At 53.3% G+C, this 19,492-nt stretch overlaps 1 protein-coding gene and 1 long non-coding RNA gene across 2 annotated transcripts in view; one reads left to right on the top strand and one right to left on the bottom strand.

Moving 5' to 3' along the window:
- Positions 1 to 477: 477 nt before the first annotated feature.
- On the bottom strand, positions 478 to 19,333 carry LOC119700985. Its single transcript, XR_005256967.1, has 5 exons — positions 19,196 to 19,333; positions 17,823 to 18,099; positions 13,481 to 13,597; positions 2,591 to 2,929; positions 478 to 1,198 (listed from the first exon to the last, which is right to left on the bottom strand). It is a non-coding gene; the product is annotated as an uncharacterized LOC119700985 (long non-coding RNA).
- The window catches only part of ANTXR2 (ANTXR cell adhesion molecule 2), a 77,327-nt gene continuing 76,213 nt past the window's right edge, over positions 18,379 to 19,492 (top strand). The window contains exons 1-2 of the mRNA XM_038136784.1: positions 18,379 to 18,676; positions 19,290 to 19,361. Coding sequence (XP_037992712.1) covers positions 18,549 to 18,676; positions 19,290 to 19,361 — 200 coding nt within the window. The 5' untranslated portion in view covers positions 18,379 to 18,548. The remainder of the gene's footprint in view (positions 18,677 to 19,289; positions 19,362 to 19,492) is intronic.

Raw genomic sequence — 19,492 nt, 5'->3', positions numbered from 1 at the left:
CTCGGCTCTTTCCTCATCCCTGTTGGTGCCCGAACTTCCCCTCTGCTTTCTTCTGAGCAAACACAGAGTCTGGTTAGAAATATTAACTTGCATATTCACCAAAGGGTCACAGGGATTTTTTTTTATTACCTAGACCACCGAACATAATACAGGTGGCTGGTTAAACGGTTCATACGTAGCCCCCTATCACTGGTGACTTTCTATTTCAGAATTATTTTTCTCAGGCTTTCTGCTTCTCCTCCTTACTTGGCCTGACAGCAGCATCAAGGTTTAAAACCTGGAAAGCTTTCACCTAGCTTCACCTTCCTTCAAACATTTAACAGCCTGACAGAAGACATGATTGGCTACGAAGGACAGAAAAGGGAGAGAAATGGAAGAAGGGGAATCCCTGCAGGACTGAAACCTGCCTCTGCCTCCCGTACAGCCTGGGGCCTTTCTGTCCCCGTGTGCCCCCAGCAGTGTCCCACGCTGGGACCGGCATGGGGTCGGGCAGTGCTGGGCTGCATCTCCTCAGGAGACCTGAGCTCGGAGCAGCGGGCCGCGCGTCTCTTTGGTGGCCACACGAGCTCTCTGCTGTCGGGTCCGTGAGGATGTCACTCGCAGCTCCCCACCGGACCCTGGGTGGCCGCTGAGTTACGCATGGCAGGAGCTGAGCGCCCAGCGTATTCCCGCAGGTGGATGATCCTCCTGCAGGGATGGCCTCGCCCCTCCTGGGGCTGCCCGGGGGCTCTGAAGGCCTTGGCCTCTCCAGCGAGTGACAGTCCCTAAAGTTAGCAAAGGTTTGCTAAAGGCTGGCGCAGAGGGGGTGGGGAGAGCAGTGAAAGGACAGACAGACGGGGCGGGGGGGAGGGAAAAAAATAAAGATGCAGAGGATTTCAGCTCCAGCTCTGCTGCAGCAACTTGACGTGGGGTGTGTGAAGGAGCCTGAAACTTAAAAAGATTTATTTTCTCTAGTCATAAATCTCATCCCGTTGTTCCTCTGACCAACCAAGCATGATAAAGTCCTTTTCCATAAAGTATTCAGTATTAAAGCCACAAAGCTCACCCAATCAGTAGCCATCTGCTTCTCCCATAACTGCTGCTCCAGAAGCAGGGAAAAGCAGCCAGAAGAGAAAGGGCACCACTGTTACGGCTCTGGGACAAATGAGGAGGCACTGAATAGCAGCCGAAACCTTTGGTTTGCCTTGTATATCTGTATCTATAGAGACAGAGGAAGAAAGGAAGCATTATATTGATACAACAATTGTAAAACAAAAAAAGGAAGAGGCATCTAAAGGGCAATACAGCGGGCATCAGAGGGCCCCGCGGGGAGGGATGCTCGCAGATTCATACAAACCTTTAATTGCTTTGCAATTGAAAGATAAAGAGGCCGAGCAAAAAAAAAAAAAAAAAAAACAACACCAAAAAAACAACAAAACCAAAAAACCAAAAACCCACCAAAAAAAAAAAAAAAAAAACCACCAAAAAAAACCACAAAAAAACAAACCCAAAACCAAAACGGAGAGAGTGGCAAGGCGACCCGCATTACACGGTGCATCGGCGCCTGAGCTCTCGCAGGCAGCGAGCCGGAGCATTGCTGACTGGGGTACGATATCCGCGGGACCGACCCCCCATTACGCTCTCCCCGGCCGCATCTCGGCCCGGCCACGCCGCACTGAACTTGGCTGGCAGCCGGCTGGGAGGGAACAACCCCCAGGCGCCCCCGCGGAGCTCCCCGTGATGCAGGACACGTCCCGCAGCCTTCCAGGCTGTCCCCCCGCAGGGTGTTTGAGGGGACCCCTCTTCGCCGCGCCGCCGGCCGCGCTGCTCCCGGGAGCACAGAAGCAGCCGGCAACGATATCACCCCAAAAAAGACGCGGGGAGGCGCCAGGGTGGCGGAGCGGAGAAGGGGTGCAGAAGCCTGGGGGGGCTGCAGGAGCACCGGGCGGGCAGCGCCCACCCGAGAGCGGCCCCCGCCCCTTCCTGCGCCGCCGCCCGCCGGGCTAGCGGCGGGTTAATGGCCGAGTTATGTCATTAACAGATTTACGGCCCCTGAGAGCCGGGGGGTCGACCCGGGACCCCACTGCACGCTCTGCGGAGGGGACGCGGGCAGGGACCCACGGCCACGGGCCGGGATTAGCGGCGGCGGGCCGGGATTAGCGGCCGCCCGCTCTGCTGCCGCTCTCTGGGATTACGCCGGGATTAGGAGGCGGCCCCGTCCCCACTCCCGCGCCGGGCGGGGGGAGGGGGAGCCCCGGAAACCCGGAGGGGCTCGGGGCGCCCGGGGGGGCCGGTCTCCCTCCCTGGCCCCCCGCTGTGCCCGGCGAATGCTGCTTCCCTCCGATGGAGGGCAGGAGAGGAAAGACGAAGCCCGGGATGCTGCCGGCGGCGAGATGCAGGTGCCAGGCACCTGCCCGCAGCCATCCCAGCTCCCGGGGGGCACTGAGCCCCCTCTGCTCGGTTCCCCATCTTGGGACCCGGCGGGAGGCTGGATGGCCCAGCAGGAGCCGGGGCTGGAAGCACAGGGGACCAAAAAAAAAAAAGGTGGTGGGTTTTCCCTTTAAGATTCCCTGGCACAGGAGTGAAAGCAACACAAATAGGATTTACGCACCAATAAAACCAGGGTCGAGGGCCGGGAGACGCGGCTGTGCCTCCCTCCCCCCCTGCAGGTTTCGTTTCTCTCGCAGAGCACGAGCAGGACCAAACGCCACGTTGAAGGCACGAGTCGCTCCCTGGCTTTTCCCGAGCACTGTCGTGTCCAGCAGCCCTGTATTATGTCAAAAATCTGGCATGGCAGGCAGTGGCACATCTGCTAGGTGTGGATGACATTCATTAGCCAAGGTTCTCTGCTAAACGGCCTGCCAGAGTCTCAGCAGCGCTGCCCAATGCCAATCACTCGTCTACTGCCAGCTCAAAGGCAATCCTGCTTCAGGGATGGCTTCTTTCCATGCTGGCAGGAGAAACAGAGGAAACAATGCATTTAGATGTTTGGGATGTGAGCGAGGTTGCACATGGGAGCAGCAAGCAGATGTAGCAGGAGAGGAGATGAAGTTGTGAAGTGTCATTCAATAATTGCAGCACAAGGGAGATGTGCTGGTGAGCTTAGGTTTGGGAGGGGAAAGCGTTAACCCCTTTCCAAGCCACAAGGCGGACAGCGGTGGACGCTTTTTGGAAGGGAAGCATAATGAGGCTAATGCAGCAAATGGCCTGCTTGTGCTCATGGAGGACAACGCAGGGAGATTGGCGCCAGGACAGCCGGGAAAACTGCCCGGGCCAGGGGAGGGAGCTGCGCCGACCTGCTCAGGGGGCAGCCTGGCTCAGATGTCCTGCCCTTTGGGGGTCTACCTGCTGCAGCCCACACAGCCGCCCTGCTCGTGACATAGTGGGCTCAGCGCTGGCCCTGACAGCTTGGTTCACAGCCCAAAGGGGCAGCTGCACACCCAGGGCAGGCGGGGCACTCCCCGCCCTGCCCTACGAGAGATGCGGAGACCAGAGGTGGAAGGAAGGAGCATCTGCTTGGCACTGCTACAAACATCATTCTCTGGGAAGAGAGGCTCCATTTTCCTCTGCTTGGAAGCTCTGGGAAGGTACTTGTTCTACAAAGGAATTAAAATATCTCAATCAGAGATAGATGTAAGGATGTCAATCTTCCCCTCTTATTAATTTAACAAAATTACAACCACATAACGAAGCTTGATTTTGAGCCACTATGTGCTTTCCAGGGAGCCTGGGAGGCAACCTCAAATAGACGCTCAGTGAAAGCTCTCCTCAGCCCTGTTTTCCCATTCTGACTTCTATTTCTGTCTACATCCATTCAGGTAGTGGTTCACAGAGTGTGTGAGATGCTACCTACCTACACACACAGCTTTTGCCTCACAGATAATTCCTGTGACAGCCTCAGTTTCTTAAATGTTCCAGTGCTTTTGCTTGCACCATGAAAGGCCACTGGCAGCTTGCAGTGCCCTTCATGCTTCTTTCAGCCAGGCAGGGAACCACAGGCTTCTCCCCCAGCACTGGCCTCTCTGCAACTACCTGTGCTATTAAATGCCCATGCACACCAAGAGCCCTCCCAGGTCAGCACAAGTGTTCCACGGTGGAGCCCATCTCTGACACCACACGCGCTCTTCCCACAGGCAGCGGCTTGCCTGCCATCCTCTGCCTGGCCATCTGCGGCACAGCTCAGCTGTGAGCCCTTTCCTTCTGCTCTCGCCTCCCCAGGAAGTCGTTCTGCTCCGGCTGCATTCTGGACTCAGCCTTACCCACCTTCTGTTTCTGCGCGGGGTTTGTCTCTGTTCTGGTTAGTTGGTCAGCCTCAACCAACGAATGTCTGCACATCGTATTTCCCCAGTTTCCTACTTTTCATGGTTTAATGCTTTCTGTACCATACACCCCAACACCCTCCCGGCAGAGGAGGTGTGAACCCCGTAACCTCCCATCCTCAGACACTAGAACTGGGTGGCTGCAGGAGCTAAATCAAGAGACAGAGATGCGATGCTTCTCCGTCCTCTCCAAACATGATACCTTTGTTTAAATATGTGAGTAATCCCACTGGATCTACTCCGGTGCTTAATGCTAAGCCTATTAAGTGTTCACAGAGCAGTGGTCTGCACACAGAGCAGCCAGGAGAAAAGGGAAAGGGAAGAGCGGGGCGCTGCTCCGGCAGGGAGCCGTGGTGGCAAGAAACATCTCCCTGCTCTCCTTCCCCTCGGGGTCACCTCCTCCTCTGGCTACTCCCGACAGCCCCACCACCAGGCTCCCTCAGCGTTCGGCTGATGTGAGTGTGAGATGAAGCGGTGAGGGGGGAAAAAGTGCTTTAAAAACTTGTCAAAACAAAAGCCTGGATTCATTTTTTAATGCCAGGTTGTGCTCTGCGGTCACCGTGTTGGAAGCTAAATTTTGTTTTGTTTTCAAGACGCTTCTCGCAAATCTCATTGTGCTCATCATCGTTATTTTCAGACAATGATATGGGAGGGAGAGCAGTTATCCCCTCTCCTACAAGGAGGGCTCCAGGAAAGCACTCGTGCACGTGGTTTCCTTTGCTTTCCGAGGATTTCAAGCACGTACTTAGATTTAAGCCTGAGTGCTACTTTTTGTACCGGGGAGTGCCTCTTAGAAACAGGACTTGATTCAAAACCTGCACATCCACAGAGCTCTGGCTCTTGACTCTGCTTCAAGCACTGCAAAACCTCCCGCCTTGGCCACACAAAGCCCCGTCCCACCCTTTGATGCATTTCTTGGCACGTGCACATTCTAATTCCCGACACCACCCTTTCTTCCCCTTTTCTTAGCCGGCTTTTCTCCGGGCACAATGCATTATGTTTTCCTGTATGTACTACTCCATACTGCTTGCACAATGTTTTGCATGATCTAATATTCTTTGTTCAAAACTGCAAGAAAATCTAAATAAAGACTATAGCGTGTCGCATCAGTATAGGCATCAGCTAACGTTTTCCACGGCATATGGTACTTCAGAAGCCATATGTACCACTGTTTAGTGATTCTGGCAAAGAGGCGCAGAATGGTGAAATCCAACTGCCAGGATTTCTGAAAACAAATATGTAAATGCTCCAGTGCTTTTGTTATTCATAACATACCTCTAACACAGCACATACAATATGCTGTTCATTCTGTAACGAGTATACTACTAAACTATATTTGCTTCCGTTCTCGTTTTAAAAGATTTTTTCCTTCTGTATACGATTCCGCCATCCCCTCTATCAAAATCCATCTAAACTGCAATTCAGAAAAGGCGTTTTGTCTATTTTGAAGCACACACCACGGGGAAGATTGTGTACCTACGCAAGGGTCTCACATCAGAACAAAGACAGACGTTATCTCTGCAGCCTGACTAGTGGAATGAAAGCAAGGCAGGGAAGTGCACTTAAGCAGATCAGCTGCACGGAGCAAAGCTTGTTCAGCCAGGAATAACCTCCCAGGGAACACGGGTGGGTTGGCCCTGCTCACGGGCTACTGCAAAGCAAGCGGGCGGACAAAGCTTTTGTGAACAGAAACAATAGCTGGGATGGAAAGAGAGGATTCCAGGCACATGGCCCAAGGTGGATGGCGGCTGCCAAACTCTGACCTGGGCTGGGATCGGTCCTGGTAAGCCAGGGCTTGGACAAAGGGGATGGCCCGTGGTAAGGGCTGTTCCCAGAAGGGCTGGCGGGACCAACACTGAGGTGTCGGGGCAGTGCACAGGGCTCACGTGGAGCACCTGTGCATCACTACACGCTTCAGATCCCATCAGCCAAGGCAGAAGCCCTCCTTCCAGAGCCAGCACCAGCAGGTACACAGGAATCAACACCCAGTTCCATGACCTACCTCTGACAGCGCTACTCCAGGTGCTCCTCTGGAGCAAAAAGCTTGTCACCTCTGCCTGGGATCTTGCTGTGCTAAAGGATTCCAAAATGTTGCTGTTTAGCATTAAGCCCCCCCATTCACAACAAACATTTTAACATTACCTGTTGCCACCATTACCTCTGTCTTTTGGCTTATCAGTGCCCACAGAGGCTGAAATTGCGGGAGTGACCAAGCCCCATTCACGGGTCACTCTGCAGCTCGCTCCTGCCTTGGAAGCAGGGCTCCTGACATCCCCAGACCTCCTGGCAGGACCAGGGGACCAGGCAAACCTTGGGAGGAGGGGACAGATACCAGTGCCTCCACAGCACACGTGGCTTTTCCAGTCTATTGCTTAACTAACGTCGTTAAAAACAACAACGAACCCAGGACTCCTTGCACACAGTCTCAGCGAAATACTGTCACCCTACAGGGTCCCGAAAAATTCAGCCATCTCCAGACATGACAGTGTTATTCAAGACACACAGATGTCTTTTTTCCCAAGAGACCAAGGGGTGCTGCTCCTTTCTTTGCCAGTTTTGCACGGCAGCATCCCATTTCAGCAAGCACAACCTCCCTCAACAGGGTCCCGTGCCCACCACCGCCTCTGCTTGACTTCCCTCGTACATCAGACCTGCTCATTACCTCCTGTCTGCTGCCACCCCCCAAGGCATTATCCTGAGATGCAAACCATCTGAGTGCCCAAGCAACTCCTTTTTGGTAGGTTTCCCCCCCTTTCCTTTCCAGACATAAACTGGGATCCCACTTTCCTCCCCTCAAGTTACAGAGATACTCTGTTCTAAAGCTGAAGCCAGATTGCCTGCAGCCAGGTCTTTCACCTCTACACACTGTTTTTTTTCCATTCTATCACAGAAGAAATCCTTCAAATAAACTTATGTTTTCCTACTTTTGTAGGTCCTTCAGCCAGAAACCGTTTTTACTTATTTTGTTCTAGCCAGCAGGTGATAGAAAATTGCCATAAGAAATGTTGGCTTTGAGCGTAAGTGCCTGGATTAGAGAAAGAGACAATTAGAAAGTGAAAAGTGGCAAAAAGCTCTAAGAAGCCAAAAATAAAAGAACAAACAAACATGCAATCTGGCTATCAAAAAAGGCCACGTTTCTGCCTTACTGCAGTAAAAATCAACATTGTCAAAATTACAAAGTATTTTGAAAGACAGGAAGTCATGGGGAGAGGAAAAAACAGCCCCACAGGATCAAAAAGGGAAGACCTGGGCAAAGCCACCTGAAGGAGCTGACAAAGGAGGGGACAGGGAAAGGCAAGCACCTTGCACTGTGCTGCCAGGATGCTGCAGTGATCCTGCAGCTGCCGTGTGAGACAAACTACCCCGAGTGAAGGGAGCCAAAAGAAAGAGCCCGCTGATTGAGCTGGTTCACGTGCGCTCGCATTTATGGCAGCACAAAGGTCAGTCTTGTATTGCCTCGTGTGAATCCCTCTTGAACGGGCAGGCTGGGGATTTGATGAGCTCAGGAGGAAGATTTATTGACACGCCAGGGGTTGCTGGCCCTCACTCTTAACCTGCTGGCAGAGGTTGGGGCTTTTCATTAAGGGGGGCTATGCATGGAATACTTGCAGGCTTCGGCCAAGAGTAAATGTGATCTCAGCCCATACAATTTGCCACTGCCTAAGAGACACCAGATTATTTTCTCTCAGCACAGAACTCAGCAGTCCCCTGGAACCCTCTGAGTGGCTGAGAGCACAGAGGGGATAGTGAGGGGAAAGCTGGAAGGGGTTTCATGGTATGTTGTTCACCATATCCACGAGCTCTAGATGAGCAGGGGAAACCCAACCACCCCTCCAAGCTGTACTCCTTTGCTCTGGAGGCACCCCCTTTGTGGAGCCAGGCAAACACACAGTGCCTCTGCCAGGACAGCCCCTCTCCAGGGCCATTCACAGCTCCCATCATCATTCTGCCTGTGCCACCACAAAATCTGGCCCCTTTTAAGGGAGAACAGTCTTCATGTGGGATATAACCCCCAGGACAGGCTTGTCCCCTCTCCCAAATCCCCTGTCTTGATTGCGCAAGCAACAACGGTTTCAGGAGGAAAGAATAACCTGAGCAATTGGGTATTTACAACAACACACCCTTCTGCCTCTCTTATTACTTGTTTTCATTGAGGCCCGTGTCTCTGCACCCCAGTCCCTCCACTTGGATGGCATCACCTCTGACTGCCTGTACATGAGCTGCTGGATTATTTCTAGGTTATTTTCCCCCTGTTCTTCCTGCGGTTTTTCTGTGAGCCCTGCTGAATCCATCAGAGTTCATTTTACGAGATCCAGCACCATTTTGAAACTCTTGAGCTTTCTGCAGCAACTAAAAAAAAAAAACCAAAACAACCCCAAAACATGGACCAAGAGGTTTTACACTTGGTGTTCTTGTGCACTTCACACTCGTTCCTACCTTTTCCTTTTCCTGTTGCAGCCTGAATAATCCGTGGTGCTGGCTGAGGGGCAGTAAATCCACTGCCTCCTTCCCTTCCTGCAGCCTCTGGCAGAGCTCTCAGCTTCCCTCTTCTTTCGGTTGAGAGATGCAAAGATTTCTCACTCGAGAGACACCATCCCAGGGAGCTTCCCAGCCCCTTGGGGACACACTCCCCCAGGTCCCTTCAAGCACCTGGGCTGCAGCAGGCACAGCTGGAAGAGCCAGGCAAAGACTGGAAGAGGGATTCCCAATACGCGCTCCTGCAGATTGAGTGAATAATTTCCCTCCCGCAGTTAGTGCCAGCACTTGCTCCTTGCCAGTTGGCAGAGGGTGCCGCTTCCTTTTCTGAGGAATGCTTAACATCCACCTTTCCCCCACCCCAAGGGGAAACCACGGAGGCTGGGGCAGTCTTTCCTGGCAGCCGGGCACCTGAAGGAGCTGCAGGCTTGGGGAAAGAGGAGGAATCCAGCGGGGAAGCCAGGTTTCACTTCAGAAACTTCTTTTAGCTGAAGGGGAGCAGGGAGCACATTTCTCCCTCACCTGAGAGTTCCCATGGGAACACAGAAGGGCGGTGTAGCAGCAAATTTTGGAACAGGCACGTCTGCGAACAACTTCTGATATAATATTTGAGTCCTCAGATGTTCAGCCGCTTGCACATACTGTGCGAGCGCCTGATTTGCATGGGATTTGTATTTGTTGGTATTCACATTCGTAGGAGAACGCATACATTAGATTAATGTCATCACAGTTTATGGAGATCATCTGTGCCACAGCACCAGCTCAGGGCTCTGATTGCATTCTGTGCCCCGTGGCACATGGCAGCCCCTCCTGCTCTGCCAGGGCCACTGAGAGTCAGGACAGGCGTGCCAGGCTGAGCCCTGAGGTGGTCCTGCTGGGTTCTCCTCTTTTTAACGCAAAAGTTTAAAGATCACTCAGAGTAACTGTCTAAAATTGCCTAGCCCACATTCCAAAGATAAAATTAATCCAACTATTTTGACTTATTCTCTTATACTTGCTTGTATGAGCTTACAGCACGCTCCACACCCTCATTTTTACTGCCTACTTAAAGACATTCAGCTGTCAAACAGACCAACTAGGTGGTCCCTTTTTGTCCTGCAAGAGCATCCCTCTCTCAGTGAAATGGGACGGTTACAATTCCCTCCCCGTTTGCCACGACACCTGGGTGCTCTCATCTGCTAGACAGCTGGAAGCTGTCACTAGAGATGCTGTTCTCACAGAAGCGTTGCTGGGCTCAGTCAGACACTTTTTGTAAAGCAGATGGAACACCTCAGAAGAACAGCACTGCAGCAACAAAAGCTCATTTTCTGCTAGGGGATTTCTGTTATTGGGCAATGCTTCCATCAGGTGACTTCACACCCCAGCGAGCCCACATGCCAGCGGAGTCCAAGCATGATTCTGCTAACCTACTTCCACTACTGAGGCCCTGCAGTTCCACCTCCCAAGGCTGCCCACCAGCCCCTTTTCCATCTCTGCCCTTCCAGATCACACAGGAGCACTAGCAATGGGGGCTCAACCCCTGCTGTGGCCCTGCCACCCAGGATTTCCGACAGACCAGGATTTCCGCTCCGTCCCCACGGAGCTGTGCACGCCCGGGCCTCTCGCGCTGGCAGCCACATCCGAGTCACTTCTCATGCACAGGGTCTGCAGAGTCTGTCTCAATCTTGATGGCGCAACCCAGAGGAAGTGGGTGGCACGAAGGAAGAGTGCACGTCTCCAGATCTGGTGATGATTTCGTGCTTACTCCGGTAACAGGCCAAATAACACCTTTTGGTCACCCTTAAAAGCCTTTTTCTCTGCAGCACATGCCACCAGCCCATGCTCCAGCTACCTGCACAATTCAGCTGCTTCCACCGCTCCTTACCCAGGCACAGCTCTCCCACCTCACAGCCAGCTCCCATCCCACAGCATTTGACACTTGGAGAGGCTGTGGTATGCATAGCTCACCGATTTATACACTAAGAAATCTAGATGGAAACCTCCAAGTGATAATTGAATCCCTTAGATATCTCAGAAAATGTTGCCCATATGATCTAGTACCCCCATGACAAACAGCTCTCTATTTTTCTTTGTGATGGTTCCTACTTCCCACCAACATCTGTCACTGTGATTATGATCTCTAATGAGCTTCTAAATTATACCACAGCATTCTGCTTTGATGAGTTACATTCAGTAACTTTCATTCTGCAAGACTGCCTACAAGATGCTGAATGAAAATTCCCTCAGCAAAACAGCTGAAAAACTGGCTTGGAGGGGTTTTTTGCCTGTTTTGCTTGGGGTTTATTTTGGTTTTTTTTTAGTGTTCTGTGTGGTGTTTCTTGTTATGCATCTTATTCCAGGATGCCTCTAAGACAAATGCCATAGTGCCTTCACAAACGAGGCACAGAAAGTTGAGCCTTGCTATTGCATAGCTCTAAAATCTCCACCTGAAGATGGGAACTGCCTCTCACCACACAGCAGCAGAGGTGGCACATTATTTCCATAAGACAGGACAGGGGGAAGAACTCAAGCCAAGGACCCAGAGAAAATTGCCATTATTTTTATGATGGCTCCCAGCTCCAGGTGAGTGTTATACTCCAGTGTAAGTAAAACTGGAAGAGCGAATATTAACCCCCAAGGTTTGTTGCCCTGGCTGCAAGGAACCAGTGCCTCAGCTGTGGCCACTAAGCCTTGCTAACACATGCCCACGCTGGCTGGCAATCTCTAGGGAACTTGGATCTCTCCTGTTGATTCCTCAGACAACACCAGCTGCCCTCAGCATTCTTAATCATACATGTTACTAAGGTGCACATCCAATGTCATACCTTGCACTAATGTCACCTGCCCATCTGGGGAAGTGTGTACAGTGTGCCTGAAGACAAGGACAGAGCAGGCTGATCTTCATGTGTGCAAACAGCTCCCCTGAGGCAGCAAGTATTGACTCCCTCCCTGCTGGTGACTCAGCTGCACCTTTCCCTGCTGCTCATCCAGGATCTGTGACGTGGCTCATGAGAGCTGAGCTCAGGAGGGTTTGATTTATAGGACAGGATTTATGGGGGTTATTCCTTACTTCCTGCAGATAAGCACAGACAGCACTGATCAACATTTGCTATGTTTCTAGCTCAGACTAGCTGTGCTCTATCTGTAACTCCTGCCTGTGGCCAACCTTGCACTTGGTGCCTGCAAAGCAGCTCCAAAACTAATGGGACAAAACATGCTGAGCGCAGCAGACTCATTGTTCACCTCTCCCAGCCAAACTGTGGAGAACCTACTGCCATTTCCCATGCTTTCAGCCTGAGCCAGCACCTGGGTGGCAGGCAGGTAACGGGGAAGGTGCTGAGAACACAGGCTGAGATTGCAATACCACCCTGAGGGGTACCAGCATTGCTGGCACACTGGTCCTCGCTGATGAGTTCCCAAGTAAACTTTATTTCTAAGGGCATAACTCTAATTGCAGAGCACTAGCCTGGTTCCAAACAAGCCCCATCTACCTGGAACATCTGCCTACTCACTGCAGCTGACACCATCTCCTATTTCTTTTGCTCTCTGTGCACCCAGTACCTTTCCAAGCCCACAGTGACTCTGGCTCATTCTCTGAAGTGCTTCTGCTTCCAACAGTTCTTGCTGGAGCACAAAACCCTGGAACAGCAAGCAAAACAAGTAAGTGATCCTGAGTAGAGGAAGAGGGAGAGCACAGGACTGGCAGAGAGGTACTGAGGAGCTTATGCACCATGGCTCGTCTGTGCCACAAGATGATCTGCCCAGGTGAACGCACACCGACTCATCACTGTCTCCGACTCAGGAAATGAGTTTTCCAAGCAACTAAACCACGTCTTTTCATATCCCCAGCAGGCACTGAAGGCCCTTCCTGCTCTACATGCATCACTACAGGTGCCTTGGGCTATGGTGCCATAGTACCATTGTACTGTGAGCTATTCTGCTTCTTGGTTAGCTTTGCTGAGCAAAACATTTCCTTTAAAAGGCTTTCTTACAGGCACAAGAATTCAACAGGACCATGGGGGATGATACTGCCCCATGGGGATGACAGTTTAGTACCCCAGCTCTCTTCCTGTGGCTATTGCCGTGTGGCAACTCTACCTGTTCCCCAGAAGCAGTGCCAAGCACACCATCTTCTGCACCCTGCTAAGCAGATCCATGAAAACATACGAGGTCCTTGCCAAGCTGCTTCACCAGCTTGTCCAAGGGGGAAGGGACACGACCCTTCCTGCCCTTCTATGGTTTGTTGCTCTGCCAGCAGCACTGTAGAAAATGAAGCCTGAAATCCAGTCAGCACTGCTCCACCTCCGCCCATCTTAAATGCCCAGACATAGGGAAAAAAGGATAATACCTTGGATGGCAGACAACAGGACATGAGTGCATATAAGTTAAACTTCTCACAAGTGAAGAAATTGAGGAAAAGGTAATTCAGAGTCACACAGATGTAAACATCAGTCAGATAAGACACATCCCAGCCACTTCACTCCTGTCTTGAGGCCAGCACAGTCACACTGGTGATCAGAAACACTTGTCATCCAGGCAGCCAGGGGAGCAGCTCACATGAACAGGGCAAGGCTGATGCATGCCAAGTCACTGGTGTGATCTGGCTGGTGAATAACCAGGCAGGGTCGTGAGTCAGCCAGCAAACACTCACACACACACTCCCTTCCTGCCCTGCGAGGTGACAGCAGCAGAACCAGAAGCTGACTGCAACGAAATCCCCATCCTACCTTCTCAAAGTGGTGTTTCCCCAAGCACATCCTCTAGACGTGGGGTTTGGTGAACAAATTTTCACTAACCTGAGACTACACAGGGCACAGGAACGGTGTTGCAGCCAACTGCAGGGGCTGTAGGCAAGAAACAAAATCACCCACTCAGGTTGGAAAGTACCTCGTATGGTTTAACCTCCTGCTCAAAGCAGGGCCAACACCAAGACCAGATCAAAAATCCAGTCAGGACTTAAAACCCCAAAGAGAGCTGATCCCAAATTAGCTCAGTTCTTGAGAGCCTGGTGCTTAAAATGCCAGGGTTGTGGGTTCCATCCCCACGTGGGCCATTTACTCAAGAACTGGACTCAGTGGTCCTCACGGGTCCCTCACAACTCAGAATATTTTGTATTGTGAGCCCAACCATGCCACTCTGGCTGTCCTGCCCCAGTGCTCAGCTCTATCTGTGTGGTGACAAGGATCCCCTACACCCTGCTGCACGCCTCTCCCAGCCTCAGGCACACAGCCAGCCTGCCCCTGAGCAGTTTCGCAGCCACAGAGGGCAACCCTTCTCACAGTGATCCCAGATCCATCCACCCCGGTGCGCGCATGGCATCCTGGACCAGCAGGGACATAAATACATAAACTAAAAAAATGCTCTCCTGGCAATCTCCAAAACTGGGGAACCCCTCAAATTACAAGTGGGACAGAAAATGGGGAAAAAAAAGCCCCAGATAAACTGGCAAAAATCATGGAAAGAAATGGTGAAAAGCTGAAAAAAGCACCAGCAGCAATGACAGCAAGGCAATCTCCCTGGTGGGAAAACAAAGGGGAATGTCTTTTCCCCCCCAGTTCCAAAATTCATCCCCCCACAAGCGAACAGCTTCTCTTAAGTGCAGGTCTCTGCTGAGTGCCTACACCCATCTTGGGATGCTCCCCCCAGCACACAGCTCCCTGTCAGCAGGCATGACAACCTGCAAGAGGTAAAGCAAGCCAAGCAACTGACCCAGCTCCCAGTGGGTAGCCTGAATTTTGTTTGTTCCCAGTCGAATTTTGTTGGTTCAAAGCACGGGCCAGGTGTTTGGGCACACAGAGCTCTTCGTGACTGTCACTCGCCCCAGCCTTGCAGCCGGAAGAAGCTGGCACAGATGACTTCATGAAACCAAATTAGGGGTCATGCACAAGAAAGGACATGGCCACAGCTCTGGTGTAATTAGGGCCCATCATCATCAAGGACAGGAAATTGGCACATCTGCTTTCCGGGCTGCTGATCCAACGGTGGCTCAGGCACCACGTCCTGCTGCAGCCCCCTGGCCCTGCATAAATACTGCCCTGATTGCCCCCAAACAGTGGTACGAGCAGTTGTTTTATCACTCAGCCTCCCAGTTGCTCTTTACTCCTTCTCTCCTGGGCCTGGGAGGACAGAACTGACACAATGCTCTCTCTCGCTCTCCTTTGCAGCACCCAAGGGTCCAGGCCAGATGGATCAACTTCGGCCCCTTTGCCTCTGGTGTGACACCAAACTGACCACAAGGGACGTTTCTGTTTGGATGCACCCTCGGAAGGCTTGAACCTGCTCCCGTGGAGTCAGTGATAAAACTGTCTGTGCTTTTTAAAAAATGATTTTTCTCCATATAAAATTGAGAATTCTGTCATCCTTTCCCTGGGTTGCACTGCACTGCAGGGAGAGTTCCTGGCTGCTCCACTCTTCTGTCTCCTCTGGCCGGGCCGTTGTTTCCCAAGAACACCAAAAAGGGTCACTGCAACTCTAGAGTTGTGCTGAACTCCCAGGCCCCGTGATCCCTGGGCGTTGCTCAGAGCCAGCAGCAGCAGCTCCCGGGCCAGAGTGGGATTTCCATGTTTTCTGTCCTGCTTTTTTTTTGGCTCTCCCAGGCAGAGTGATTTATTTTTATGCTGTTGTGGTTTGCACCAGGACAGCCCATCTTTCCCTCTTTGTTTTCATTCCTTCTGCTTGTCTGAGCACCGTGGAAACCAACAGCTCTGGCAAAGTGGAAACAAGGGGCTCTGTGCCTTGTCCAGGGCATCAGGCAGCAGAGAACCACAAGAAGCTCAAGGGAGCCTGCTCCGCTTCTGCTGAGACAGAAGAGAGCACCAGGGATCATCCTGGCTCCTCGGGGATGAGTCAGCGCGCACACAGCAGGGACACTGCTCCATATTCCTGCACTTACACCTTCTCTCATCCAACATACTGCTAGTGTTTAGGTTTCCTGGCTGTTGGAATTGAAGGGTTTCTTTCCCCCCTGTGTTTCTGTGCTTATTTTCAGTGGGCACTGCAAAGGCTTCATGATGTTGGAAAGGAAGAGCTATTCAGGAATTCCGAGCTTGCATAATTCCCAGATTTGTCTAGACAGATACTTTCCATCTGGATGATGCAGGCAGTACCACATGGACACGAGAGTTCCTGTGTTACTTAATGCTGTCCTTTTTATTTATTCATTTCTACACTGCTTTACAGGATGCGCACAGACACAAGGCTACAGCTGTAAAGGGAATGAGGATTTGTAGCTAATCCTTCAGGAGGCAGCTCTCAAACAGCTCCTGCATGTTCTGTAACTGCTGGAGCCCTTCTGGCTTCTCTTTCCTTTTACAAAGCATGAGACTTACATGTGTGGTTCATATCCTGTGAGGGGAGAAGAAAAATGTTTTCCTGTGAGCTGCCCTGGGCTCAAGGCTCCCCATCATCATCATCATCACCTGTCCTTGGGTTTGCACAGCTCAGGGTGTCTGGAAGAGCTGGCTGTGGAGCTGTCCTGTTCCGTGCTGCCCCTGGATCATGTGGCAGAAGGGCAACCCCAGACCTGAGTCAGAAAGGGGATTTAATTAATCGGCATTGCAGCCGCACTCACAGACAAACCCAAGCTCCATTTTTCCAGATGTTGGCAACCACTGAGCATCCTGAAGAAAGCAGGCTGGCTCACGGCTGTTGGGCCGAGCTATCCTGGACCTGAGCTGGACGTATCAATCAACAAAGCGCTCCTGACTCTCAGTAGTCTATGCAAAAGGCAGCCTGTGTGGCCAGCAAGCCGCTGTTTGACCCAGTCCTGAGGTCATCTCACCGCAGCACTGAAGGGTTTCCCCCCCAGGCCCCACCTTACTGCTGCAGCATTCCTGAGGGCCCAGGGGCAGGGCCAGGCTCACACCCAGGTTACAGCAAGGGGACTTTTCCTCCCAGCTGCTCACTCCCCAGATACGACGAGTTTGCTTGGGCGCCGTTTGCCTGAGGTCTTCCCGACCAGCCTGGGCCAAAAAAAGAAGGTGGGAGGGGTGGACGTTAAGGGACAACATGTGGGAAAATCATCTGCAAGGGCTGGAGGTGAAGAAGGGAACTGTATAACCCCAAAGGTGCAGTAAGCTGCTCTGTTTACTACTTTCTCTGCAGTAAACCTTGGCAGTGAACTTGAGCTCATTTGCGCATGGACCATCCACGTCAAACCTGCTGCTTCTAGGGCTGGGTTACTTTGTAGCTGTATTTTTTTAAGAGTTCTGTTTTCCACGACTGAGGGCGGTTTCTCCCTGGACCCCTGGTTTCCCTGCTGTCCCAGCCTCCAGGCAACAAGAAGCCAGCGTGAAGGAGGTCCTCATGGTCTGCAGCTGTCCTGGGTCCCTTGGTGCAGGCAAGAGCCAAGGTCTCCTCCTGCTGCTGCAACACGGCTTGTTTTGGCATTGGCAAGCTGCTGATGTGCCCCATCTGGCTCCTGGGATATCATGGAGATATCAGTTCAGGAGGCCGTTTTCCTGAGGGTTTGTGTGCACACAGGGAGGAACGCCTGTCCTGATGGGGCTGTGCAGCACTGCGGCACTGGAAGAGGTTGGGAGAGAGCCAGGCATCAGCAAACGAGTTCTGGGAACTGAGAAAAGAGGCTGCAGCCCTTGGGTGAATGAAGCCAAACAGCCATGAGCCACTGCCCTGTACGTCCTACGTGCCTATCTCCCTCTAATCCAGCCATCCCAGCAAAATAGCCGTGATTTATCTGCTTCTTCAGCAGAAACCACAGGCTAAAAGAGGAATTCACACACTTGGAAACAAGTAAAGAGTGAACTGGCAGTGGAGGCTCGTTCCAAACACACAGGGTCACATGCACTTGAAGCAAGATTTCCAACATCTGGATAACATGACACGTACTCCCAGGCAAGGCGAGTGCTCCTGGGGCTGGGGGTGGACTCGTGCAGCTTGGAAAGCTGGAGTGCAGCTGGTTTTGGGAAGCTCAGCAAGCTTCCTCTGTTGTCTCACAAGCCTCTGCTCGGCCTTTCTTTTGGCTGGGTATCTGGCAAAGCCCCGGCTGCCCTGTCCTTAATCTTCCATGTTTTGTGTATCCACGGAGACTGTAAAACACCTCTTGCTTACCCTTTGGCCTTGCTAACTGAAAAGCATTAAGAACTTCACGAGCCAGATCTCTGGCTGACATTATCCACTGCTGGTCCGCAGGCTTTGGTAAAGTTTCCAACTTGCATCATAGGGAGGCTTGGCCTTGGGATCGGCATGGAGAAGGCACCGTGACACGGATGGGTTAGGTCAGAGTGCTGTGGCTACAGCAAACCATCCAGAGACAGCAGGAACGGGGCTGAAGGGAGATGACAGGAAAACTCTCCAGCAGGATGGCTCTGACTTCCCCCATCTCCTCCTGCGGAGAGAAAAGCAAGGTCTTTTTTGCAGTCTGAATCACCTCCGCAGCCTGTGGGAGACACATGATCACTCTTAGGACAGGGCTTGCTTTTTTTTTTTTTTTTTTTCTGTTTCAAAATCCCAACTCTGTGCTGTTCGTGCAATCCCCAAACCCCCCTCGGCACTGAATTGATTTGGGGCTTACTCTCTGGCACACGTGCAACGCCGGCAGCACCACGGCCGCGAGTGACGCGCTGACGGGACGCAGGGGCCGGGCGAGCGGGGGCGGTGCGAGCCCGCCCGCCCTGTCCCCCGCCCCAGCCGCCCGCCGCCGCCGCTGCGGGGAGGGAGGGCCGTGCCGGGCCGGGCCGGGCCGGGCGAGCCGCGGTGGCGGCGGCGAGGGGCGGCCACTCGGGCGAGCGGCAGGACGGCAGCGCCCGCCCGCGCTCTCCGCCGCCCGCAGCCTCCATGGCCGGGGCCGTGCCCTTGCTGCTGCTGCCGCTGCTGCTGCCGCCGCCGCTGCCCGCCGGCGCCGCGCCGGCTGCGGGCGAGCCGTCGTGCCACGGAGCCTTCGATATGTACTTCGTCTTGGACAAGTAAGCGGGGAGGCGAGAGGCGGGAGGGCATGGGGGAATCGCCGCCATCGGGCAGCAGGGATCGGGGCGGCGGCGGCGCCGCTTTTGTTCGGGCGCTGCGCGGGGCTGTGAGGGGCCGCGCGGGGTGGGGGGGCGGCTGTGAGGGAGAGCGGCGGGAAAGGCGTCGTGAGGGGGGCCCGGCGGGAAAGGCGTCGTGAGGGGGGCCCGGCGGGAAAGGCGTCGTGAGGGGAGCTCGGCGGGAAAGGCGTCGTGAGGGGGGCCCGGCGGGAAAGGCGTCGTGAGGGGGGCCCGGCGGGAAAGGCGTCCTGAGGGGGGCTCGGCGGGAAGTTGGGGAATCCTGCCGGGAGCTCCCCTGAGGGGGCGTGAAGAGGGGCCCGTGGAAGTTCTCCCAGCGGCAGTGCGTTTGCGGCCGGAGGCGCTGGGGGAGCGAGCGGCGGCAGCATCTGCCGCCCGCCCCGCCGCGGCGGCCGCGGTCGCCCTCAGGGCGAGGGGGGAGCGGGGCCCGGGCGACAAACTTACCAGCGAGATGTCTGGAACGGCAGATATTGTTCAGTTTCTCCCCGAAATGTCACCTCGGGTCAGGCCGCTGATGTGCTCTGGTTTTGCCTTGTAGGTCTGGGAGCGTGGCGACGAACTGGCGAGAGATATTTGATTTTGTAAAACAGCTGACAGAAAGATTTGTGAGGTGCGTGGTGCTGCTTGTGACACCCGAGGTGATGCTGGAGTAATTCTGGGCTGTGTTAAACCCCCCCCACCCCAGTCCCCGTGCTTTTGCAAGCTCAGGGGATGTGTTCCACAAACACGTTAAAAGTTTGG

Source organism: Motacilla alba, chromosome 4 (genome assembly GCF_015832195.1).
Source record: "Motacilla alba alba isolate MOTALB_02 chromosome 4, Motacilla_alba_V1.0_pri, whole genome shotgun sequence".
Taxonomy (NCBI): Eukaryota; Metazoa; Chordata; class Aves; order Passeriformes; family Motacillidae; genus Motacilla; species Motacilla alba.
The sequence above is the reverse complement of the archived record's forward strand: the minus strand, read 5'-3'. Positions and strand labels throughout refer to the sequence as shown.